This window comes from Toxotes jaculatrix, chromosome 4, assembly GCF_017976425.1.
Source record: "Toxotes jaculatrix isolate fToxJac2 chromosome 4, fToxJac2.pri, whole genome shotgun sequence".
Taxonomy (NCBI): Eukaryota; Metazoa; Chordata; class Actinopteri; family Toxotidae; genus Toxotes; species Toxotes jaculatrix.
The window spans coordinates 20,132,164-20,148,838 of NC_054397.1; the positions used below are offsets into that span (position 1 = coordinate 20,132,164).

Consider the following 16,675-nt stretch of genomic DNA (forward strand, 5'->3'; position numbering starts at 1 on the left):
CAATCTCTGTTAGTCAAAAATTAATATCTGGTTTGTATCACAGGCCCAGTGCAGCACAATGAAATGTACGCTTTCTCTGGCCTCTCGCAGTGTTTTCAAAAAACAGCAACACACAGATTTAATAATACTTTTATTAGCAGCTAATTCCACAAGAGTAAAAGTTTGACCACACACACTTGCAAACACGCACAAAAGCAAACAGTCTTTATCCTATCCCATTTAACAGGTGTGTGTGCTGATCAGTACAATCTGGCCAGATGTTTTTCCTGATTCCACTTATCGTGCACTCAAGCATGAGAGAATAATTCCTAATCTTGGCCCGGGTCTGTTGCCCCCCTTGGAGCTGTTGTTCCTGGCCTGCAGCGGCGAGGCAGTCGTCCAGATTAAAGAAGCATTCAGGGTGATAAATTAAGCTTTGTCTGATCAAGATGCTTCTGCAATGTGGGAACAATTAGTCTGCAGGAGAATCAAATTCAGACACTCCCACGTACACATGCACACAATGTTTATTCATTCAACAAAATTTCTAAACTATATCCTGCCTGAGCCGTTCCGTGTGTGTGTGTGTGTGTGTGTGTGTGTGTGTGTGTGTGTGTGTGTGTGTGTGTGTGTGTGTGTGTGTGTGTGTGTGTGTGTGTGTGTGTGTGTGTGTGTGTGTGTGTGGAGGGGGGGTTAGAGACCTATACTCTGGAAATGGATTTAAAGTGTATTGAATGCGTATTCAGTATTTTCTAATCCAGGGCTGATGTTTGATTCCTGACTCAGATCATGGTTTCAGCTGTTGGATCAACCCTGTCTCAGCTGATCACCACCATGTTTATTCATTTTGTCAGATACATCATAATAAATCTTCTCACTGAGAATAACGCACATGTACTGATGCAACACCTGCAGCTGATACAGTAGAACAAAAACATACCATTAAAAAGACTGCACTGACCATGCTATCTTGGTTGGAAACAGACCTACCACACACACACACACGCATACACACACACACACACACACACACTCTCTCTCTCTCTCTCTCTCTCTCTCTCTCTCTCTTGTGATTCGATTACCTTTGAAAAATGAAAACAAGAGTCAAAAACAATATTTCATTCCATCCTGTTTTTCTGTCCCCTCACAAAGACAAAGCTCCCATGCTGCGGCTGCCAATGTTAACACCAAAAAACACACTGATCTGGTTCCTATTTAACGCTACAGGAAAGCCACAGAGACAGACGGCTGCACGGTTACATGCCAGACTGAGTCTGACCAAACAAAACAAGGACAGAAAGAAAAAGAATAGTTTACTTCAGTGAATATTTGCTTGTAAAAGCCAAAATGATCTGAAATTTACGTAAAAAATAAATTAAAAAAATACTACAATCATTACACCAGTGACAGCAGCTGAGCAACTGACTCTCATCAGACTGTACCTGTCCTTATAAATAAGCCAAAGTTAAGTTATTGCTGCATGTGTATTTATATATTTCTATTAATATATTTCACACTGTTGCTCTACCATCTGTTATCAGCTGACCACGTTTGGATCATTTGATGAAAACTGTTCTCTGAAATAGTGAGGAGGATGCAGTTACTGGGGTATATGATATGATGTTTTGATAACATTTATGTAGAAAGCAGCTCACAGAAAGACAGAAGGCAATAAAATTGTGTCTGAATTAACAAAACTGTCACCAAAAAGCAGAGGCCATGGACATTTCTCGCAGTAAAACTGAAGCCAAAGAAATAATCAAAAGAAACCCTATTGTGTGTGTGGCCTCTGGTCCACACTCCAACATAGTGGGTGGCGTAATGCACCTTATAGCTGGTTGCCACCATCGTAATAAAACGGAAAAAGAAGAAGAAACTGTGTCTCGCGCTGGCGAATCCGGAGTCTGTCCATGTTTTCGCAGCAGCCAATCAGCGTGCAGAGCTCATTGTATGCGGAAGTCGTGAAGCCGCAAACTTGCCCTGCATGTGTGCACCACACGTTTAGCTAAAACCGTGACTTTAACCATCGCTGAAATGTACAGAAGACATTTTAAGTGATGTCCTTTGGTGCCGCATATCGCCTTCACGAAGAGGAAAGTCATAACACTGACATGTGTTTACTGACATTTTGATTCATGTGTAGTCGGCGTGGTTTACACTTTTCAGTCCCGGACTGTTTCTCCAAACTACCATTTCTACATATCCCATATTTAATCTGCTAAACCGGAGTCAGACGTCGACTTTCGGCCCCGTGGTCGCCCACATGAGCAACGGGCTCTCTGAACAGCGGCGGGACGGGGTGTCGGAGACCGACATGAACCCAGCGAAGAGGCTCCGCACCGCGGACAGTGGAGCAGAGACACCCAGAGGAGAGCAAGAGGAGGAGAGGAGCGCCGTGGATGTGGTGGGTGATGGACTGACTGACTCATAAGATGATCATAGGGCTGACCAGTGTGTTAGGACGGCCTCAGTGGGTCTGGATTTATGTAGCCACTAGCATAAAGTTCTTGACTCCAGCCAGAAATGAATGTTGATGATTTTACTGTGTAAATGTTAATATAAACAATTTGTTGAGTCTCTCTGTGATTTGTTTACTTTAACCATGCATCAGCTGACTGCACTGTGTGTGTACACTGACTCTCCACGTGTGTTTTTATTCTCAGAGTATTATCGTGCCGGTGTACAATGCTTCCTGTTGGCTGGATGAATGTCTGCAGGCCATATTACAGCAAGACTTCACTGGATCCATGGAGCTGTCGGTCTATGACGATGCAAGCACTGTACGTTTGTGTGTGTGTAGTTTAGAGAGTATAAATACCAAGTATCTTGGAATATCAGACTTCAGTTGACGCTTGTATATTTCTCCATGTTTGTCCCTCAGGATGACTCCAGGAAAGTGGTGGAGGGTTGGAGAGAGAGGTTGGAAGCGAGGGGCATCTCAGTGGTGATCTCTGGCCACAGCTCTGCCCAACCAAGAGGAGGTCAGGAGACTTATCTATAAATCCAGTTAGGTCGAATGAAAGCATAGACAGAAATGTGCAACAGTGAAAAGAGTTTTCCTTTGGGAAACAAAGAACCTGTTGGACTCTGGGTGCATCTGAACATAATTTGTCCCTGAGAGTATATAAAACATTCTCTAGTAGCATTTTTTAGGAAGTCAACTGAATTTCCTAAGGTGTATGCAACACAGAGAGGGTGTACATGTCACCCCAGAATGCTATATTTACTTTCTTGTTCAGGCAGTTATCTGTGAGGTAAACATTGTCTCTACAGAAACATCATTTGATTGACCAAAACCCGTCATGTCTTAGTGTGTCTCTTAAAACTTTCTGACTCCTCTATCCTGTATCTGTGTCACTGAGCCCCAAACCCATTGAGTCCCACTGAAGACATAAAATATCTCATAAATATGGTTTGCTTTTTTCAGTAATGTACTAAAACAGTTGGGCACCGTAGTTTTTAGCAAACAATACTGAAATCAGGAGGAATAGTGTTTATGTTGGGGACTGTTTCCTGCTGTGCACAAATACACCTTTGGTGCTGTAGTGAGTATATGTCTAATAAACAACAGTGTGTGTGTTCAGGGTAATGAAGCAAAATGTCACCCAGTGTAACAGCGCGGCTCACTGATGTGTGTTTTTAATTGTTTTTGGAGAACAATGGAGCTCTACGGGGCACAGAGGAACAAGATATATCACACACTTGTTTATGGAGCCAGTTTATGGTTGTTCTTGGTCTTTTCATGTGATTTGTTGACACCAGCCTTATCATTAAAGAGCCCTGGTGTTTGTTGTTTTTTTTTGCCTCTAAGTCTGTGGTGGCTCTGTGTGTATTATATGTGAGGGAAAGGAATGAAAACTATGGGATTTTGCATCAAAATACACTGACTTTAAAATCAGCCACATTTGAAATAAGCTCGTGTTGGATCGTGTATGTGATTGGCATGTCTCATACTGCTGTGTGATTTTGGTCTGACAGGATGGTATTTCATATGTTGTTGTGTGTTTAGTGGTTTAATATGTTATGTGCTAGCACGAGGCTAAATGGAAGAAGCTAACATACAGAGACATATACAAATGCATCAGTGTACACACGCACACATATAAACAGACCGTTCCTTTGTCTTTCAGTGGGATATGCAAAGAATAAGGCAGTATCTCAGAGCTGTGGAAAATACTTGTGCTTTCAGGATGCGGTAAGTCTGTGTGTGCATCAAGCAGAGCGTGTTTTATTTCATTGTCCAGATGTCTTTCATAACACATACAGTAGTGAGTCAAAAATAATTAGATCATGTTGGTTTGTTCAAATATACACGCCGTACATACACACATTCACACCTCAGAGGCTCAGTAACTGTTTGACAGAGCTGTCAGAACACATGACTAATGACCTGAGCGCAGTATTTTATATACAACATATGTGTTTTATGTGTTTATCCCCCTATGAGCATTTGCCTTTGACTCAGTGCTTTGTAGTTGCTAAAAAAATAGAAATCAAAGGTCACAACATCTGAACATCTGACTTCCCTTCACTTCCGTGTTGAGTAAAACTGCCTTCTCTCAAAACAGCCAACTTCTTCTATTTGCTCTCTGTGTGTCTTTCTCTCCAAAACCTGAAATTAAAATTTCTGTCTTCCATTTAAAGCTCTTTTTTTGCCTTTTGTCTGTGTTAACATTCTTCTGTACAGGAAGATATTAATTTGTAATTGTACTTTTCTTTCCACCGACCTCATCTGTTTTTGTGGTTGATGTGAAGTACAAGAACAGGTATTCAGTGAGACAGGGCACATAGAAGAAGTGAAAGAAGGCAAAGTAAAACCTAAAGTGCAACAGTTACAGTTTGAGTTTTTTTCTCTTAAAGGAACCTGCTGTGTGTTTGTTATTACGTGATGCTGAATACTTACCATAATTAACGTGTGGTGTATGGGCTAATTGATATTTGTTATACTCCAGGATGACGTTATGTTGCCTCAAAGAGTTCGTCTGCAGTATGAGGCCTCTTTGCTCCACCCAAACTCTGTAAGTTCTCCCACAAGCATTTGATTACTCACTTCCTTCCCTCTCTGTTGTGCTCTGCCTTCACCCCTCCTTCCCTTCTTTTCTCCTCACTCCTCACCCTTCCCTTTCTCTCTCTCTCTCTCTCTCTCTCTCTCTCTCTCTCTCTCTCTCTCCCTTTGACCATCTGACCAGTCCCTCCCTTCAAATGAAAAATATTCATGTTGTTCACACTTCCATGCAGTTGGCACACAGAGCAGTGTGGGTATCCGGTGTTGATGTTTTCTGAGGCCTGCCAGGTCAGAGGTTAAAGGTCATGTGTGTGAGGGAAGTGAGGGAGACAGCGTGGAGACAGCAGGCTTGCTGCCCTGCACAAATAACCTGCCCCTTTCTGTTATGGCTGGAATATTTTCTGGTTGTGGATAAAAATGTGGTTTGTTTTCAGTTGTGTGCAGCCTCTCTCTTCTTTATGTAAGCCCACCTTTACTTCTCATTTACCTCTTTCCTAAGGGGCTTTGCTTTTACATGTCAAAAAGGGTTTGACATATAACTGATTTAGATGTACTCTGAATCAATATTTAAAAATTCCATACATAACTAGGACTGCAACTATCATTTATTTTCATCTGTTACTCTTCCCATTCTTTTCTTGTTCTATTTGACAAACAAAATGTGAGAAATGATTAAGAAATTGCCATCATATATTATTTGAGCCCAAAGGTTTGCAAAATGTTAAGCAAACTGTCCAAAATATGCCTTTATTCTTAAGGTTTACCACCAAAACCAGAGATGACCTTGCTCTTTCTGGGCAACTTGACAATAAACAAACACAAAATTTACAAGCCACTTCTTTCACAGTGTTTTGCTTAAATAGCTGCTTGTTTTCTCAAAAGAAAAAAATGTTTTTCTATTCTCAGAAAGTTGTGTGTGTGTGTCTGTGTGTGTGTGTGTGTGTGTGTGTGTGTGTGTGTGTGTGTGTGTGTGTGTGTGTGTGTGTGTGTGTGTGTGTGATAGCTGATCGGCTGTAGAGTTCGGAGGCTTCCAGAGGGATCGACGGAGCGTTACACTCGCTGGATTAACACAATCACTCAGGATCAGCTCATTACACAGGTAAACACTCGCTGTAGCTTAGGCACAGACTGTGTGTATGAAAAGTGTGTGTCTGTATGTATGTGAGAGGTCATGTGCCAGGCAGTAACAGGGTCAGACAGAAACAGGATACATACCTGCCAGCCTTAGTTTCCATGGAAAATGTGACAGTGGACTGGACGTAGGACGCAGCATCACTCCTGACCTCTCTGTCCATCACCGCCCCACAGGAAGCAGGTCATTCTGCCAGCTGTCTGCTGAGGGTAGTCGATGGTGGAAACTGTCGGCAGTGGAAAAGTTAATTTTTCAGACAAAGTAAACTGCAGCCTCACTGTGCAGACTGTTTCTCTTCCCACTGCTCCTACTATTGAACCAGATTGTTGTGGGCTAATATCTGACTCTGCACTCAACCAGACTGGATTTCATAAGAAATTATTTTATGACCCAAAACAGAAAGATTTTTCTCCAGAGCAGACGAAGCTAGAGTTTCTGGCAGATGATAAAATGAATGCATTCCTGTTTGCAGATATTAGAGGCCACCTTTCCTCCTCTTTTCACTTCAAGACGAGTACAATTGCTCAATAATAGTGTCAAGCCAGGAGGAAATGTGTGGGTCACCATGACCACATGTTGTAGCGACACTGTGACATGTCGTGGTAGGAAATGCAGACGTGTTACTAATAACAGTAACAATGGCTCAGTTCTGTTCAAGTGTCCCAGTAAGACATGGCAGTGTGACAGTCAGCCAGCATGCACAATATCAGGACACTGCTACAGCAGCTAAATGGAATGCAGCCATCATTCGTTTTAACGTTTAACCCTGTTTTTCTTACTGTAACATATCAAAATGTTTTCTGTGGAGAAGGCCTGTCGTAGAGGAGCATTATACCAAATTAGTCACACTTGTTGGTGCAACATTACTTTCTGCACATATGCACACAGTACGTATGCTGGGCACTCACACACTCACCCTATTTCAACCAACTGGGATGGAAAACACAGCCCAACTTCAACCACCTAGGTTCACATTCATTTATGAAAATCGTGATTACTTATGTAAACATATGTTGTTGGAAATGTTAGTGAAGTCAGCCTCAGCTTGTGCCTGTACCCAGGTACAAGTTATGAAAGATGGCAAACCATGATTGGTCAGGATCTAGCATATCACCTGCCATGTCTCCACCAAGTAACGACAGGAATGTATGATTGTGTGATTGTCTAATCAGACACAGTGTCCATCCCAAATGACAAAAACGTTGATGTTGTCTATACGTTGGAATAATGTTGGCTTGCTAACTTGTATTAGTACTTGTACTAATACAAGTACTACTTGTTTTACAAGTAGTACTTGTAAAACAAGTACTACTTGTTTTACATATCGAAATTGATCATTTTGAAGGCTAAAACCTGGGTGGTGGTTACTTTAATCAGTATCAGAATCAGGTTTATTGCCATGTAAGTGAAAGGGTTTCACAGTTCAACGGTGGTGATGGGGTTGTCTGTCAGGATGAGGGGGGACAGCGAGGCAGAAAGTTTCCGAAAGTCTATAGTCATCTCCACTGTCTTGTGGGCGTTCAGCTCCAGGTTGTTGTCGGCGTTCACCTCCCTCCTCTAGGCAGACTCATCCTCATCCGAGATGAGAACAATGAGGCTGGTGTTGTCCGCAGACTTAATCAGCTTGACAGACTGGTGGCCAGAGGTGCAGCAGTTGGTGTACAAGGAGAAGAGCAGAGGGGAAAGTAGCGGGGGGGGGGGGGCGCTGAGGGCGCTGAGGGTCCGGATGTCTGAGACATTCTTCCCCAGCCTCGCATGCTGCCTCCTGTCTGTCAGGAAGTCAGTGATCCACCGGCAGATGGAGTCAGGCATGTTCAGCAGGGACAGCTTGTCCTGGAAGAGAGCTGGGAGGATTGTATTGAAGGCAGAGCTGAAGTCCACAAACAGGATCCTGACGTAGTTTCCCGGGGAGTCCAGATGCTGCAGGATGAAGTGAAGGGTCAGGTTGGGTCAGGTTGACTGCATCATCTACAGACCTGTTGGGTCTGTAGGCAAACTGTAGGGGGTCCTGGAGGGGGGCCGTGATGGTCTTGAGGTGGGACAGGACCAGTCGCTCAAATGACTTCATGACTACAGACGTCAGTAGTCATTAAGTCCAGTGATTAAAGTGCAAGATCATTTTTAGAGAAGTATTTTTATGGATAATACTTATTCTTCCACCACATAAAAAAGGTCACATTAATCATTAAATGATAAGAGAGCCAGTGATATAAAAGTGAAATCGCTGGCACTATTTCTGTTTATGTAGAGATGGAAGTCTACTGTTGCTGTCTGAACAAAACACATGGTCACCAAGGATACAAGACAACCTGGACACGGTCTCTCTAACACACACACACACACACGGTCTGCATAACTCCTTAGCAGACATTCCAGAATATTTATATGATATTAAGTTTCATGGAGCATGAGAATGAGATCATACATTGATTCTGCAGGCTTAAAAGCAGCTCCATTTCTTTCCCCCTTTCTCTTCCTTCACTTTATCGTTCTTTACTTTCAGTTTCTAGGCAAAGAAACAGAATCTAAGTGAGTTAAACCAGAGATTTACTCAGGGGGGTGGCTTGTTTAACTTGATCCAGAGCTGGGCCCTGAGGGTTCATCTGTAGGACATTAGATATGGTTATCCAAAACCTTCCCTACCCCACTGACTACTCACATCCACATCAGCTCTCTCTCTCTCTCTCTCTCTCTCTCTCTCTCTCTCTCTCTCTCTCTCTCTCTCTCTCTCTCTCTCTTTCTCGTTCTTTCTCTGTGTCCACTGCTTTCCCAGAACTCATTCTTATTCCTCTTATTCATGCTTTTGGCCACAGATTACATCTGCAAAATGTTGCAATATTACAACAGAAGGGAGAAGAGGAGATGTACGTAGGTGGACACACACACACACACTCACTCACATTTTCACTAGATTCTGTGCAGCTGTTTGACTGGCTGAATCCAGATGTTTTTCACAGTTTTCTTCATCTGTGATGCATTTCAGTTATCCAGTAGTATTCTGCTGCAGCCAAGAACAGTTTCACGTACACATCCACACACACACACACACGTACACACAGCATCTGACAGCACAACACAGTGACGTAGTTGCAGGAAGAAACGAATCAACCTGGAGTGGCCCTCAGATCCAAAATGCAAAAAAACTACTGTTGCAAAACACACTAACACACAGAGGAAAGGAGGAACAAGAAGAGGCGGGGGTCTGGAGAGGGAGGTGGGCAGCAGTGGAACAAACAACTTTGGGGGCTGCATCTGTAAAAAGAGAAAGAAATATAGAGGCCGTAAAATGGTCCTGGTGTAATAAAGAGTTTGCAGTCACAGAGAGAAGGAGAGGCCAAAACAAACTCATTAGACAGAGATCATGTGTGAGAGGATGGAAGTGTGTATCCTTGCCCTGCACACTTCAGGAAGTACACACTTCTGTGAGACAGCACATGTGGCTGCACTCTAACCTGTTTTTGTTTGAAGGAGTAGAAGTTAACTCTTGCACAGTCCCCCTTCATTCGACTGTTTGTTCCTAGAAGCCAAATGGGAAATTTCCCCGAACCATCAGCCAAATCCTGTTTGCTAGTTTGGCTGACATGGATGTTGTGTTACAGTATGTTGTGTAACCACAACATGAAGTTCCTTTATTTTTAAAGTCGAGCTGAAATTAAATGCTGTTTCCTGAACCGCATGTGTGGTGGTGGTGGTGGAGGGGTCCTTGTTGAGAGATAAACTGCAGGGGATAAATGTAATTACATATCCTGCCAACTCTTGCAGGATTTGATTGTAGAAGCCCGAGTACTGACTTGTTTGTATGTGTACACTAAACATGATATATTTATGTAAATACATTAAAGCTATACTTATAGCTGTGGAAACTGATGCTGTTTTTTTTTTTTTTTGCTGTGTTGTGCTGTAATTTCCCTTGATTTCTCACTTCTACAAACTTATTTTAGGTCGGAGCTGCAGGTTTTCCGTTCCTCAGTTCACTCCTCATTCTCTTTAGAACCAACAGACTTTTTTTAAGCCTCAGTTACAGTACTGCACATTTTTCAAAATCAAGCTTACTTCTATGCTTTTACTCATCGTCTCCTGCCTTCTTTTGTTTATTTAAAGCCTGTCAACTCACAGTCCAGTCATTAGTTGATAGCCTCATTTATTTTTCATTTGTGGACAACACTCTAAACCGTGATCAAAACACCAAACGAGGGAATATCTTTTTAAAGAAAGATGGACAGAGACGGCATTAAAGCTAATTCAGAAGTTTGTGTTGGTCTCTACTATTTGCTAAGACTGGTTTAATTTGTCATCCATCTGTATGTGATGACACCATTTCTGAATTACTCCAAGCAGCTTTTCCTGCATTATGTTCTGTTAATAAAAAACAAAACAAACAAAAAAAAAAACATCTGTGCATATCAGACAACATATACCCCGCTACCCATATATCTGTGATTGGCCAATATCAGCTGATAAAATTTGCCGACTCAAAAATAGTCATAAATATAACCCAGTTCCTTGAGTGAGCATCTACATGTAGCATCTCAACAGATTAATCACTGGTCTTTTAAGATCTGACAAAGTGACCAGTGTGGACATTTACTGGATGTGCACGAGTCACAGTATAATATATCTGGTAACGTGTAACGTGTCTGGCCTACATTTATCCAAGTCTTTTGTGTGACAGTCTGACCTGTTTTTGTCTCAGGTGTACACATCTCATGGCCCCACCGTTGTCATGCCGACATGGTTCTGCACAAAGAACTGGTACCTGAAAGTTGGACCATTTGATGAGGGAGGCAAGGTGAGAGTTCACACTAAAACTATTCCCAAAGCTTTCTCTCACTGTGTCAGTTTTTTTTTGTACCACATTTCACTCCAGATGACACAGGGTCTAATAATCAGTCCATCCCCAGCTGGGCTCCATTATCTGTCCACATTCATCAGAGCTTGGTAGGCGTGTTGGAGAACTGGCGTGTCCTTCTTCCTCCTCTCTAGCTATATAGCTGTGTTCATGAATGAATAACAGCAACAGAAAAATGGCTACAAACATGGATGAGATTTATGAGATGAGCTGTGTTGTAAGTCAACTTACACAAATAAAAACTCTTAAAAGAATATTTCACCAGTTTAGCTTTGCACTCCGATAACATTGTGTGACTTACAATGAACAGTTTAAGTATCAGGATCAATTCCTATAGCTGGGGCCAGTTAGCTTAGCTGTTTCTAAAATCCAAACTTCCAGGTCTTCAGCCCCGACTGACACTGACCCACGTGACGTCACTTCATCAGACTTTACACAACTTCCTCTGGAGACACCAAAGGCTTTATACAACTCTTCACATATTCGGTAGTTCTCCCCAAGAGCATTAAACAGACTTTGCTGTGTAAAATCAGTGGAGTTCACCTTAAAATTAACATACAATAGAATTAACAAATTAACTTAACATAGATTAATTAATTAATTTTTGTAATTTTCGATCGGCTGATCAGTTTCTTGACTAATCGCTGCTGCTCTAATTCAGTCGGATTAAACAAAAAGATTTGGATTCTCTCAAACTTCATTTATACTATGCTTTTACCTCAGCTGACCCAGGCTGCATTACTGAATAGTAGTGAATTTGTCCAACCATTATTTCACACTCTACTTCCTCCTCTCCAGGGAGTCCCAGAGGATCTGCTCTTCTTCTACCAGAGTCTCCGTCAGGGAGGGGGTCTGTCCAGGGTCAACCAGTGCCTGCTGGTCTACCGTTACCACGAGAAGGCCACCACACACTCTGTAACAGAGTCAGTCTCAGCGTACACCCCCATCCCCACTCAGCTGCACTCACACACACATATTTGGACGCAGAGTTGAACATCCACCCACTCACAGCTGCCCACTGCCATCTCACACTTTCTCAGCGCTCGCTACTCTCACGCAATTATCCATGCACACACGCACACACAGTGTGTGTTTTCGGAATCTTGAAATTTTTAGGATATGTTTTTGGAATTTCAGTCACTCTCCAAGCCTGTGTGTGTGTGTGTGTGTGTGTGTGTGTGTGTGTGTGTGTGTGTGTGTGTGTGTGTGTGTGTGTGTGTGTGTGTGTGAGAGAGAGAGAGAGAGAGAGCTGACATTCCTGCTGTTGCCTGTGCTTCAACAAGGTCACATAGTGTCTGCAGGTGTGTGTGTGTTTCTACCTCAAAATGTAAAACATAGCAGAGGAGAAGGTCTTTCCTGCCTTCCCTCCCCCTCACACCTCCCTCCCTTTCATTCCCTCTTTCCTGTTATCCCTCCTTCCTTTCCTCCTTCCTTTCTTCCTTCCTTCCTCCCTGTACGTCTGTCCGCTGCTCGTATATCTGCCCGTGTTGACGCAATCCTTCACCGATCATCTTCCTCTCTGTCTTCATCTATCATCTGTCTATTTTTGGAGGCCTATTTTGAGCCTGCCTTGCCTACTTTCCACTCTCCCCCACTTCTTGTCAGACCCTTCCTATCCACGGCCTACCCACTTCCTCTCTTTAGTTAAATTAATCCATCATCTTCATGCACGCACACACACGCACCTATGTAATTATGCGCTCACTTGGCAGTTTATTAGGAACACCTAGCTAAAACTGGTGCAGTCTAATAAAACAGTCCTGCAATAACTCCTCCTTCATGGACGTTCATCAGTTTTAATTGTAACAGTGTTTTTGCTATTTAGCTTATTCACCATAATTTGAATGGGGTGGACAAAAAAATAGGAACACCTGTCAAGATGACGCAGTACAGTTCAAAAGCACCACAAACTGTAGTATTAGACAGCATCAGTTTTAGCTAGGTGTTCCTAATAAACTGCTAACTAAGTGTGGATGCCCTGTATGTGAGGAGAGAAATGTCTTTTTGAAAAGTTAAGATGTTGTCATAGAATAACTGGGACGAGAGGCTCCTTAACTCGGAAAGGCTGTGTTTATAGCTGTGGGTGTGCCTGTTTCAGTGTGTATGTTTGTGCACCCGTTGTGTATGTGAATCTGTACCAGAGTGTGTGAAAGTGTGTTTGTCTTTTGATCTGCGGGGTATTAAGGGGCTGAGGGCTTCAACATGTGCATGCAGATACAGTTTATAGTAAATCTCTGCCATGTTACGTCATATCTTAGAATCAAAGCCTGTATGGAGAATGTATAGAAAGCAATCCAGAGACCACCCGCGCTCCACCGTGGTGGTGGGATTGGGTTTGTTTGTCAAATGAGGCCCACGGTAAGAAACACTCAGATGCTCAGATCAGGAGATGAGAGTGGAGTACCTCCTGTGAATGTGTGCGTATAATTGCTCAGTATCATTGCATGCCTCTATGTGAGAGAGACTGAGGGAGGAGGAAGGGGATAAGAGCACGAGGAGAACATGGAAACATACACTCACCAAGCACTTTATTAGGAGAACCATACTAATACTAGGTAGTTCCTCCCTTTGTTCTCAAAAGCACACCTCGGTTTTTCGTGGCATGGATTCCATAAGATGTTGGAAAGTTTCCTTCGAGATTCTGGTCCATGTCGACATGACTGCATCACGTCATTTCTGCAGATTTGTCAGCCGCACATTCAAGCTGCTCATCTCCTTTTTACCACATCCTAAAGATGTTCTGCTGGATTATAAGTAGTATAAGACTTTGCGTATTCTTGAGTTGCTTCAAAATGCACCACATAAGATCTGATTGTATGAATTCATCTTCCATCCTCTGGTCCTCATCTCCTCATCTGTTACCAGGGAAACCATTTGGAAGCTGCGAGTGGACTTCCTGCAGGAGAGAGTACTCAGCCAATGGCACAGCTTCACCATATGGAACGCTGGCAAACAGGGACGGAAACTGTACCGATGTCTGACCCCGACCAATCAGAAGAAAGTACGTTACATCCACATGTGAGACATCAACCAGTGGACAGAGCTGCTGGAAGAAGTTGTGGTATGTGAGTGTGTGCCAGCATTCATCGCATTTCCTGTTCATTTATCAGGTCAAAGCTTTCTGTGATGTGGACGTGAACAAAATCCAGAAAGGCTTTTACACGTATGAGGAGTCCAAGGTGAGGTCAACCACTGTGGATACCAAGTATAATATGTTTATTGTTAATAAAAGTCACAGTAAGCATGAATGTTAAGTCATTAAGCCAAGGATATTAGCTTAAAAGCAACTTTTTCAAAATAATGTTCACTCAGCCACTTTAGTCCAGTGGATTTCTCTGAAGCTGTAACAGTGATAAATGGTTTGTGTGTTTCTCCCTCTGTTGATATCCTTCCAGGAAATACCTAAGCCAAAAATCCCAGTTCTGCACTACAAAGATGCCTCGGCCCCCTTCATCGTTTGTGTTAAACTGGTGAGTAGAAAGCGTGTTTGTGTGTTGTATGTTTGTTGTTTTTGACCATCTGTCCCTCAGGTCTGTAATCTAAGTTAATGAGATAATAATCAAGGGTGTGTGCCCGCACAGGACATAACACACACACAGACACAGAGGAGGCGGTCAGGAGTTGGGCAGAGACAGCAGCCTGATCTTTGATCACATGATGCTTGAGCAAACATCTGATGTTTTTGCCTCAGTTGAGTATACACGTGTCATGTTTTGGGTTGTATTTTGTACTCCAAAATCCTTGGTTTAACTTCTAACTTCTGCAGAGCCTTTTCCTAAGATACAGATATTCTCTTTTTACCCATTTTTTATGAACATATAGTAACTCACACACTCACACAAATACAGCTGCTCAGGCAGCCAAATCACTAATTGCCTATTTATCACCCAGCCAGATTCAGACATCAAATCTAGAGTGACCCCACCTATGGGGGCTGCTAATTGCTCAATTATGGGAACTGGGAGAAGTAATCAGAGTCAGAGGACAAGGAGACCTGGACTGAATCATGCTTTCTCTCTCTCTATTTCCCTGTGAAACACTCTCTCACACACAAACACCTGGACTCAATCAGGCAAGTTTGAAACCCAGATGTCAAATAACTATAATCAACAAATACATTCATTTGAATTTTTCTCATAGGCCAAGGTTAAACTTAATGTACTGTAGGTCAGTCTGAATCTCTGTAGTCTGTGTATAACCTTTGGCATTAGTTCTGTGCAGTTAAAACACACAGAGGACAATGAAGATAAGAAGGACTAGGACTGTGTGATATGACAATATATGCCATGGGGCGATAGAGAAACATCCGTCATTTCGTTCATTTCGTCACAAATCCCACTCTTTACGCCAATGTTTTTCGTCGTTTGGACAAAGCTGTGCATTCTCCCACACGGCATGGATCCAGGCAGGAACTTTGCATGAAGGTAACACAAATAAACACAGAGGAGCGTGAATGTGACACAGAACGGGGTGACTCCGACCAGCCAAGACAAAACCAGGGGCTCATACTTGAAAAAGGGGCTTTGGATACGAAAACCATGACAGGAAATGAAAAGCATACTATGGAAATTATGCCACGCACCAGTCCTCACAACAGACTTAAACACCACTAACCTCTTTCACCACCTACTCAAGAATCATGCCATGTCAACAGTACGGAGAGAGTCTACGGATGAGAGCAGCAAAAATACAGTCGAGTGCTCAAAACAAACTCCAGACTCCAATGTTGCAAGAGGCTTTGAATTTACAGATTTTTTTGAATTTACAAAAAATGTCTTATATCATGATTTGCATTGATATTGGGATATGAAATGATCTTTATCGGGTTATGTGATTTTGGTCCATTCACACCTAAAGAGTCAGCAAGTTTAGCAAATAGGACAAATGTTGTTTTGGGGAGATTTGTGTTTTCCACCATGTTTTCTGTTCCTGTCGTTTCTTATATATTGTTTCTTCTGTAGGACATGACAGGAGGTGTTTTGGAGGAGAACCTTAACTCTTTGCAGCTGAAGGAAGGAAGAGATTACTACCATTTCAACTGACTGCTTGGAGAGATGGAGGACAGGAGGAGCCCTGCTGCTTTAACGGGCAGAGGAAAGCAGAGAAGAAGGTGACTTACCACGTTCACACTAACTGAGGGGTAGGCTGGTAATAACAGGAAAAGAGTGAAGACTGGAACAGAGATGATTTCTCCTCTTCCTCACACCTGAACCACAGCACTGGAGTTGTTATATTTGGTGTAGCTGTATCTGTCTTCTCATCTAATTATCAGCAAGAACACAAATAAGTCCCAAAATGTTGAACTGTTCCTTTTAAATGCTTGAACGTGGATGTTTAAGCTAATAGAAGTAATCATAACTTGAAATGGAGAAGTGGAGAAAGCATAATCTGAACCTTATATTTTACTTATCGGAGGACAGCTATTTATCATGCTAGATTACCGGTGTTGACCACTGGAAGAATAAAATGTCTCTGTGTTTTCTAACCCTGTGTGGACTGAGAATGGTCATTGCCAGCGTGTGCACTTGAACCTGTGTTGAAGTTAAAGGGAGCGATTTGAGTCAGCGTGTCATCACAGAAAAGATTCATCTCATGAAGGGTGGGGTGTTTTATGACCAGAATCCTTCTTCTGATTTCTTAACAGCCTTCTCTGATGCAACCATTGAAAATCAGATACGCGCACACATCTGCATCGATTCTGCACGTATTT

General features: G+C 42.6%; 1 protein-coding gene across 1 annotated transcript; it reads left to right on the forward strand.

The window, feature by feature from the left end:
* The first annotated feature begins 1,948 nt into the window (after window positions 1-1,948).
* b3gntl1 (UDP-GlcNAc:betaGal beta-1,3-N-acetylglucosaminyltransferase-like 1) lies at window positions 1,949-16,450 on the forward strand. The gene is made up of 12 exons (XM_041035159.1): window positions 1,949-2,383; window positions 2,643-2,759; window positions 2,861-2,960; window positions 4,110-4,174; window positions 4,932-4,997; window positions 5,988-6,083; window positions 10,810-10,905; window positions 11,764-11,888; window positions 13,831-13,966; window positions 14,076-14,144; window positions 14,361-14,435; window positions 15,927-16,450. The coding sequence occupies exons 1-12, from the start codon at window positions 2,243-2,245 to the stop codon at window positions 16,005-16,007; spliced, it is 1,167 nt and encodes a 388-aa protein (XP_040891093.1). The 5' UTR covers window positions 1,949-2,242; the 3' UTR covers window positions 16,008-16,450.
* The last annotated feature ends 225 nt before the right edge of the window (window positions 16,451-16,675 follow it).